This window comes from Canis lupus, chromosome 11 (assembly GCF_003254725.2).
Source record: "Canis lupus dingo isolate Sandy chromosome 11, ASM325472v2, whole genome shotgun sequence".
NCBI lineage: Eukaryota > Metazoa > Chordata > Mammalia > Carnivora > Canidae > Canis > Canis lupus.
This window is the reverse complement of record NC_064253.1, coordinates 23194148-23204792: the sequence shown is the minus strand read 5'-3', so window position 1 is coordinate 23204792 and position 10645 is coordinate 23194148. Positions and strand designations below refer to the sequence as shown.

At 37.5% G+C, this 10645-nt stretch overlaps 1 protein-coding gene across 1 annotated transcript; it reads left to right on the top strand.

The window, feature by feature from the left end:
• The first annotated feature begins 411 nt into the window (after positions 1–411).
• Positions 412–10067, top strand: LECT2 (leukocyte cell derived chemotaxin 2). Its single transcript, XM_025433088.3, has 4 exons — positions 412–665; positions 2607–2703; positions 4358–4503; positions 9754–10067. The coding sequence occupies exons 1-4, from the start codon at positions 620–622 to the stop codon at positions 9918–9920; spliced, it is 456 nt and encodes a 151-aa protein (XP_025288873.1). The 5' UTR covers positions 412–619; the 3' UTR covers positions 9921–10067.
• Positions 10068–10645: the final 578 nt, after the last annotated feature.

The following is a 10645-nucleotide window of genomic DNA, read 5'->3' as shown; positions in this document are numbered from 1 at the left end:
CAGAAAAACACATATATTAATATAATAGCTATGTATCTACCTCTGATAATTAACAAATTAATACTTTTACACGTTTGCTTCTCGTATTTTTTATGAATATGAATATTGAATCTTAAATTGAATATTGAATTTTAAATATTGAAATAATTTAATATTTAAATATTTTAAATATTAAATATTGAATTTCAAAATATGAATACTTTGGAGTTTAGCACTCTGTACGCCTCTCTATAATTCTATTTCCCTCTCTCTTCAAAGGTACCTACTATCCTAAAGTTAATTTGTGCATATTTTTATACTTTTCCTATGTACACAGCCATTCATGAAGCCACAGCCCAGAAGACAGTCACCCAGTCTTATCATTTTCTGTTAATATTTAGTCAGCATTTCCAATAAAATTACTTTCTCCTTCAGATCACTTTTACAAAAGTCCTACACGTGAACCCAATATTCAACTTTGACTTGCTTCATTCTCGTATTTTTTGTGTATCACTAAATTAAAGAAATGAGAGATGCAAGATCCTAAGGCTAAATAATTCAAACCTGGCTCTTTTTCAAAGAGTGAGGGGGCAATTCAAATTACCAGAGGAAGAAACATCCTAAAGAAAGCAAAAGCCAAATGTTTTCCACAGGAGTCTTTCTTTGTGCTGTCTTGATTTCGACTGGTAAGTCAAAAACAATTTTAAAATCTTGGCTAATTTTAAAAAGCAAATTTTAATAAAAGATTTAAAAGTTATTAATATCACAATCACAACAGATACTTATGTAGTTGATTATTGAAAGTGGGCTAGGAAGACTACATGGTCGGGGTTCTCCATGATTTCCACCTGAATGTTATGATTCTTTAGTGAGGGAAACATAAAAGTAGAATGGAGGACTTTAAGGGAAGTCTGTCAATTTAATTGGACAGGATTGGTCTAGGATTTAATTGGTCTAGGATTTAACTGAAACATAATTGGAAAATAAAGTTTGTGTCAGAATTTGATTTCGAGAATTCCTGATAACAGCAACTGGTATGGATTAGGACAAGGGGAGCACTCCCTTAAGAGTCGTAGCAGGAGAGGAAGATGCATACGTTAATAAATTGTCTAACATAAATAAATAAATAAATAAATAAATAAATAAATAAATAAATAAATAAATAAATAGTCTAACATTTGCCTCAATCCCCAGTGATAAATATTAGTACCAAAGTGATGGTATTATATTTCAATCAATATATTGTCTTGAAAGTATAAGACATTTGAAACCCATCTTCTTTTTTTGTCTTTTCACTTTCTTTTCTTTTTCTTTTTTTATTTTGTATATTTTTTATTGGAGTTCAATTTGCCAACATATAGCATAACACCCAGTGCTCATCCCATCAACTGCCCCCCTCAGTGCCCCTCACCCAGTCACCCTAATCCCCGGCCCACCTCCCCTTCCACCACCCCTTGTTCGTTTCCCAGAGTTACAAGTCTCTCATGTTCTGTCTCCCTCTCTGATATTTCCCACTCATTTTCTCTCCTTTCCCCTTTATTCCCTGTCACTATTTTTTAAATTCCCCAAATGAACGAGACCATATAATGTGAAACTCATCTTCTAAAAAAGTATATTTGGATGAGTACTGGGTATTATACTATATTGGCAAATCGAACTCCAATAAAAAATATACAAAAAAAAAAAGAATATACTTAAGTGGCCATATTCTGTAGCTCCTCTCATAGCACTTATTAATGAATAGTAAAATATCTTTAAATAAAATCAATAATCAAATTAACTGGTCTTGTTTTTGCTTCTGTTTTGTTAGTGTATTTCAAAATAAAAGGATGAGTTTGTTAACTGCATCTCTCTGTGAATGTTAACATTGGAAATCCGGGAAATTTAATTCAATTAAGTATTTATCTACTGCTACCTACAGAGAAGATGTACCTAAAACAAGTATACACAAAATGCACTGAGCCAGCCCCTCCTCCATACTTTACTGCTATATAATTTTTCATATAATTATTTCTACTCCCTTCCTTCCTTTATCTTCTCTCTCTAGGCTAAATTGGATAGACATGTTCTTATTTCTAGGAATTTCTCGCTTCTATTTTTGCAAATATGAAAAAGATTTATTTTAGTGCTAAATACATTTTGCTAGTTCAGAATCTGTTTCTTCTTCAAACATTTTCTTGGATTTGATTAGCAGGACTAATAATAAAGGAACATTTCAAAGTTACTTTGGAATTTCTATAATTGTTTCTTTGAGCTATGCTGTTCATATTGGCTTAACTTAAACATAATGGTCCCAAGTAATAAGCAAAGAAAATCTGAAAAGCACAATGTATGCCATTTATTAGTCAATAATCTGAAACAAACTGTAGTGATGGAGATTAATGCTTATAAATAAACACTTTTGCAAATACTCTGTGTGTAATAAAACACATTTTTATGGCCAGGGGAAAAGCTAATTTTACATCTGAATCATGAGTTAAAGGAAAACCTGCCCATAACCCACAGAAAGTTAGAGAAAAACAATAGTGAAAACAGAACTTTTGAATCTACTGAGAGACATAAAAGGTAAACAGAGACTGGAAATAAATGAAGTGAGAAAATTTGCTTCTCATGTTTCTCTTTTTTAGCACTGGCTGGACCATGGGCTAATATCTGTGCTGGCAGGTCTTCCAATGAGATCAGGACATGTGACAGCCACGGTTGTGGCCAGTACACTGCCCAAAGGTACGGAGTTTCACAAAAACACCCATAAATTATTATGGTTCTTAACCTCTTTGCTTTCTGTCCTTGTCTCAAGCACTCATAATCATCTCCCTCTGACAGCAGGATTCAGAGATTAATGCAGCTGTACTAGTGTCTTTCTAGAGCAGCTTCCAAGGCCTCTGCTTCAAGTACGGGCTCTGAATTGGGAAAATAGCATGTAATAAAGGGGGGGGGGGTGTGTTTTCCGTCTCAATGGTATCCTGTTGGTTTTTCCAAGATAAAAATCAACATTACTATACCATTTTATAGACGAACTTGAACTGAGGTATCAAAAGGTTAAGGGACTTGCCAAACACAGCTGGAGGTGGTGATGGCTGCACTAAGATTTAGGTTTTTGGCTCCTCCTCCCATCATATTGTAGTGTTACCAACCCAGGATGTAGGAGTTCAACATCAGAGGCGGCCTCAACAGGCAATTTCTTTCAGACAATAAGGGATACATTCGTGAATTTTCAGTAATGTACAGCACCACCTTGGGGGTGCCACTCTCTGATGAAATAGCCATGTGTCCAATTGCATAATTGGCCTGCATCCTAATTATACTAGAATTCTCACTTAAACCGATACTACTTACAAAGCAATCTCAAATACCTGGAACAAGGTTGTGATAGGAAATATGGAAAAGTGGCCTCTGAATTCCCAGAATTCAGGCTCAATTAGTTCATACCTTAAAGTTTATGCCCTTGACTTATACAATAAGTTATTGGCTCTTCACTTGGAACCTGCTCAGTGTTGCTTTACACATAATTCTAACAATTATCATCAATCTAATTTTTCAGGCACTAGCCTATTAATTAGAAAGGAGAAGAGGCTGGTAAGAGCAAGCATAAAGACAACAGGGAGGGTTGTCAGAGACAAATCTCATAAGCTGGGATCATTTAATGTTTGTGTTCCATTCACTTTAATAACTCAGGACTTATTACTCATTGTATTAAAATATGATATAGTAAATTATTTTTTAAGAGATTTATTTATTTGAGAGAGAGAGAAAGACAGGGAGAGAGAGAAAGGGGAAGGACAGAGGGAGAGAGAATCCCAAGCAAACTCCATGCTGAGAGCAGAGCCCGACACAGGGCTCAATCCCACAACACTGAGATCATGACCTGAACCAAAACCAAGAGTTGGATACTTAATTGACTGAGCCACCCAGGTTCCCCAATCGTTTACTCTTGACAGGTTCTTAATCGTTTATAATGACTTCTGAATTACTGAGACAAAAATGAAAGTAATGTGATCCTTTTATGAGAAGATTCCCTGCTTATCCCAAGATAAGCTGTCTTGAAGGGATCAAGATTCATATATCTATAAAATATGCTTACATAGATTGTCTCATTTCCCCAAAATGCCATATGATAGTTACTAAGTTCTTAAAGCCTCTCTATATACCAAATACTATCTTAAATGTTTTAATCTTTACAATATGGTTATTACTACCTGCACGGAGGGAAGTTAAAATTGAGATAAAGAAGAGTAAGGAAACTCAGGACATCCCAACAAGTTCTAGTAGTTTCGTGGTTTGACATCCTAGTCTGGGAACAATGGTCCAACACCACATTTCTGAGAAATAAAGTTCCCAGGACAGTTCCTCAGTCTGTTCATTCCTATTTACATTCTAGAAATCACAGGCTTCACCAGGGTGTGGATGTCTTGTGTTCTGATGGATCTACTGTGTATGCACCTTTCACCGGAATGATTGTGGGCCAGGAGAAGCCTTATAAAAACAAAAATGCCATTAATAATGGTGTTCGGATATCTGGAAGAGGTAAGAGGTGTTGTACACACCTGGGACACATACTGGAAAATGTTTGATGCTTATTTATTTAATGCATTTGCCGTACACCAAAGTTTCATACTTCCTCTACAATGATAGCATCTAGGCTAGAAAGGACATAGGATACCAAACTAAAACAGCTAATGGGTTTTCAAAGATGTTCCACCTCTTCCTCTGAAATCATCTGCTTGATGCACACTCTCTACCTAACCCCACAACTGACTGAAGGACTTTATTCTTGTGGCCCATGCGGTTTTGCCTAACAGTCTAAAAACAAAATCACTGTCAACAGTATTTACTATAATAAATAGATACTTTCATTTACCAAAATCCCACAGTTCAGGATGTTAGCATTTCTGCAAAAGGTAACTGGAAAAATATTTTCAAAGGCCTGTATGTTCTAGGTAAAGCTGGGTCATCTAGTACTCCAGGTGTTGGGCTTGTTGTTTATTGTTTTTTATTTTTATTTTTTCTTAATCCATTGAGGTAAAATATTCACACAGGCAAGTGTACAAAGCATAAGAATACAGCTCTTAAACTTTCACAAAGTGAATACACTTGTGTAACGAGCCCCCGAATCAAGAAAAAAAACATTCAACAGCATCCCAGAGACCCTCCTGTACTACCTATACTCATTCTTCCCAGCAACAATAATCACCATCCCACCATACACTAGTTTCACTTGACTTGGGAAATGACATAAACAGAATTAAACAGTATGCAGTCTTTTTGTGGGGCTTCTCTCTGCATAATGTTTACAAGATTTGCTTTGCATGCAGTTTTGGTCTCAATGATGTAGGCTGTTCCTTTGTACACATACATCTTCATTTCTGTAATCATCTTTCCCTAGATGGACATCTCAGTCGCATCCGGGCCTAGGCAATGATGAAAATACTATGAACTTTCCCTGCACATGTTTGTAATGAACATAAATGTGCATTCCTGTGGGAGTGGTCCCGGAGGACACTCCCCTCACCCCAGCTGTGAGAAACACTTTGTGAAGGACCTCGCATCCTCAAAGAGCTCTATGGTTGGTGGCTGTTCTCTGGAGGCCCAAAATGACAAGGGAAACTGCTGCCACCGGACAGCGTCCACTTAGTAGGCAAGGCCAAGGTTGGCATGGTTACCCAACAGGCAGCAGAGCTGAAGTGGTAATCAGAACCATCTGAAGCACAGAGATCTGGGGCATTGTCTAGTTAATCACAGTGACCTGAGAGCTGAACAAATGGGCAGCCCACTAAAGCCTTATTTGTATAAACAGGAACACTGATGAACAAAATTGTGACTTCAATCATCACAAGAGTGGGTCACAAAACCTCCCCCGGCCTCCCAGACTTGAGCCAGTTCACAATCCCAGAGCTCCTTGAAAGAAAACGGGACTGAGTCCCTTTGAGGAAGGGCTCTGTCACATGGCCAAAAATTTCTACCATAAACCTTACTTCCAGCTATCCTCAAAGGGACCTGCAGCCATTTAGCTAGATGGCTGTACATTGGGGAAGACAAAATAATTGGGCTTCTCAGAGGTTACTGGACACCCAGTCAAAAATGACACTAATTCTAGACACCCAAAAGTCCGCTGTGGTCAACCAGTTGGACTACAGGCTTCTAGGGTCCAGTGATCAACGTAGCTTTTCATCAGGGTCCATCTGACAGTGATCCCAGTGTGTCCACAAATCCACTCTGCAGCAATTTTCCCAGTTCGGGAATGCTGTAGGAGTGGGAGCGCTGGGTCACTTGGTGTATGTTCCCCTTCAACTTTAGCAGCCACCGCCAGTTTCCCAGAGTAGTACTTCCAATTACATGCCTACCAGGAGTAGATGAAAGTTCCAGTTGCTCCAGTCACAGTACTTGGTGCTATCTATCTACCTTTATCATGTCAACCATTTTGATAAGTACATAGTCGTATCTCATTGTCTTACATTTGCATTTCCCTGATGGCTAATACAACTGAGTACCTTTTCATATTTATTGATAACATGGATATTATCTGCTGTGAGGTGCCATTCAAGTATTTTGCCCTGTATTTTCTTTTTCTTATTATATATTTTTTATATATTGTACATATGAGTCCTCTGTTAGATCTGTGTGTTGTAAATATCTTCTCCCACTTCATGGGCTACCTTTTACTTTCTGTATGCTTTCTTTTAATAAAAAAAAATTCTTTTTAGTGCAGTCCAATTTAATATTTTCCTTTACTGTTAACACATTTTTTCCTTAAGATCCATTGTTCACCCTAATGTCATAAAAATACTGTTCTCATCTGTAAAATTTGTTGTTTCATCTTTCATATTTAGGTTTATGATCCCTTTGGGATTGGTAAGGAATGAGATAGGGATCAAGATCTTTTTTCTCATATTGGTAACTAACTGATTCAGTACCATTACCTCCCCTACTGTATTGCAGCATAGTATCTTTTGCCATAAATCATGGTCAGAATATACATACATCTGTTTCTGGTCTTTCTGTTTCATTGGTCAGTGTGTCAATCTTGCAAAAATATGCTGTAGCTTTAAAATACATCTTGATATCTGCTAGTATAAATCTTTCAACTTTTGTCCTTCTTTCAGACTGCCTTGAGAATTCTTGTTCATATGCATTTCCAGATACATAATAGAATCAGTTTATCGATTTCCACCAAAAATTCTGTTGGGACTTTGGTTGGTTTTGTACTGGTTATATAGATCAAATCAAGATCAAGAAGAACTGATATCAGGGACACTTGGCTGGCTCAGCGATTGAGCGTCTGCCTTCAGCCCAGGGCGTGATCTTGGGGTCCTGGGATCGAGTCCCACATCGGGCTTCCTGCATGGAGCCTGCTTCTCCTTCCGCCTATGTCTCTGCCTCTGTCTCTCATGAATAAATAAATAAAATCTTAAAAAAAAAGGGACTGATATATTAAAAGTAATGAGTCTTCCAATGAATAAACATGTTATATCCTGCATTTATTTTGGTCTTCCTGCACTGTTATATTAGTAGGTGTTATACTGGTTTCAGTGTTGAGGCTATGCACATGTTGTGTTTAACATATACATTAGACATACTGTATTTTTTTAAGTTAGTAGCTTTATTTTTTAATTTATTTTTATTTATTTATGATAGAGAGAGAGAGAGAGAGGCAGAGACACAGGCAGAGGGAGAAGCAGGCTCCATGCCGGGAACCCGACGCGGGACTCGATCCCGGGTCTCCAGGATCGCGCCCTAGGCCAAAGGCAGGCGCGAAACCGCTGAGCCACCCAGGGATCCCAGAAATACTGTATTGATTTTGTTTAGAAAAAAAATTTTTTTTGGTTTAGATTTTTAGTATAGGACTGCCCAATAGGAATAAAAGCCACATATGTAATTTAGAATTTTCTAGTAGTTATACTAAGAACATTTTAAAAAACAGGGAAAATTAATTTTAATAATGTATTTTATCGGGCAGCCCGGTAGCTCAGCGGTTTGGCGCAGCCTGCAGCCCAGGGCGTGATCCTGGAGACCCATGATCGAGTCCCACGTCAGGCTCTCTGCGTGGAGCCAGTTTCTCCCTCTGCCTGTATCTCTGCCTCTCTCTCTCTCTCTCTGTGTCTCTGTGTCTCTATGAATAAATAAATAAAATCTTTAAAAATGTATTTTATCTATTATTATTTCAAAATGCAACATAAAATTACTAATATTTTACTTTTTTGGTACTATCTTCAAAATCCAGCATGTATCATATACTTAAAGTAAGTCTAATTCAGATTAGCTACATTTGGGGGATGCCTGGGTGGCTCAGCAGTTGCCTTTGGCTCAAGGCATTATCCTGGATTCCCGGGATCGAGTCCCACATAGGCCTCCCTGCAGGGAGCCTGCTTCTCCCTCTGCCTCTCTCTCATGAATAAATAAATAAAATCATTTAAAAGAAAAAAGATTACCTACATTTCAAGTGCTGACATGTGACTGGTGGCTACCATGGTGGACAGTGCAATTCTAAGGCGTTTCATATATTTTCTGTCCACGTGACCTGTTTTCACTGATGTCTGTTAAAATCTTCTATTACTAGTGAGTTTCTATTTCTCCCTGTATCTCAGGTAGTCTTTATATACATGGTTTCTGTGTTATTTGGTGCATGGATGGTTACAACTGCTGTATCTTCCTTGTATTTAGCAGGATACATTGCCCTCCTTTGTCTTGTTTCAGTGATTTTTGGCCTCAGTTCTACTCTCTGATAACAGATTCATAACCCTTGCTTCCCTTATTTCCATTTGCTTGACAAATCTTGGTCCAGCCCTTAATTTTTCACCTTTTTAAAAAAAGATTTTATTTATTTGAGAGAGTGACGGAGCACACAAACAGGGGAGGAGCAGAGGGAGAGGGAGAAGCAGATTCTTTGCTGAGCAGGGAGCCCAACGCAGGGCTTGGTCCCAGGACCCTGAGATCATGACCTGAGCTAAATAAATCAGATGCTTAACTGACTGGGCCACCTGGGTGTCCCTTGCATTGTTTTACTGAATATGGCATAGAATTGGTTTTTGCTTTTCAAGCCAGTAGGAATTTTTTTTTAAACAGATGATTTAAGGGCAGCCCCAGTGGTGCAGCGGTTTAGCGCTGCCTGCAGCTCGGGGCGTGATCCTGGGGACCCGGGATCGAGCCCCACGTCAGGCTCCCTGCATGGTACCTGCTTCTCCTTCTGCCTGTGTCTCTGCCTCTTTCTCTCTAGCTGTGTCTCTATGAATAAATAAAGTATTTAAAAATTTTTTTAAAAAAATAAACAGATGATTTAAGATTTATAGATATGCCTCATGTATGTGGTCCCAACATTGTCATAAATATAGTACTAAATTAACTCTACTTCTCTATTTGGTGGGTTTTTGTTTTTACTTTTTTTCCCTTCTAGTGTTAGTAAGATTTGCATTCGTGTGCCAATTATGACCATTTCTCTTTGTCTTTAAAGTCTAATTATTTTATTAGAATAGGTCTTGGCATTGAAATTATTCTGAGAACAAAATATGTTAATAGTGTCAATTTTCTCAGCAACCTGGTGTTTTTCTGCTGTTTCTCAATGCCTTCATTAAATGTTCATTTGAATCTATTCTCCCTTGGGCACCTTGCAGTTTTAGTCTTCATTTCTGATATGATTTTTCATCTTCCTCTATTCCCTTACTGAGTTCAATCAGGTCTCAGTTCTTTTTGTCTTCTCTTCCATTTCTGTTATTTTTTTGAATTTCTGATTCAAGGCTACTGAAACCCAGAAAATAACTAATTTAATTTCCTTTCTTTTAGGTTTCTGTATTAAAATGTTCTACATTAAGCCTGTTAAATATAAAGGTTCTATCAAGAAGGGAGAAAAACTGGGAACTCTATTGCCCTTGCAGAAAGTCTATCCTGGCATACAGTCCCACATACACATTGAGAACTGTGACTTGAGCGATCCTACTATGTACCTCTAAGTAGAAGACAAACGACCAGATGTTTCAAGTTAAAAATCATCTTCTTAAAAATCTGGATGCATATCCTACCTTCAATAAATTTACGTCCAAATAAAAACATGATGAATGCAAGAAAGAAAATAGAATTTTTATTTCAACTCATTGTCACTTGGATGTTTGATTGTCAACTAATTTCTGAGGGTTCTCTGATTTTTCTGTCATTTATGGGATCTGACAGGTTTTACTTCTTTGCTTTTTAAAGTTTCTCAGTCCTCAATACATAGGATAAAAAAATAGGAACTCCAGCCTCTCTGGACTGCATTTTTGACACTTCTAAAACTAGCTACCTTTCTGCCTGAAAATAAGAAAAAGCTTGAAGCTGTTTTCCTGGTACAAGAATATAGTGTTGTTCCATGCTAGACACATATACATACTTTATAAATATGAAGTGAAAAAACGAGTTAAACGTTGAGTACAGGTAAGGAAGAGTTTCAGCAACATCCTCAGGTTTGTCAAACTGGTCAAACGGTGAGTTGTTTGCATGGATAAGAGAATTTGCTGGTCTTCACATCCATACTTCCCCACACTATATGAGCAGAACATTTTCTAAATTATAAATGATGACAGTTCAAGAAGATACATCAGTAGTCTCCATTTCAGTAAGACTGCATTACAGGAAGTACTAGGATCAGAAAGAGGATCTGTCTTAAACTGAAGTATCTCATGAAACCAAGTATCTCATGGAA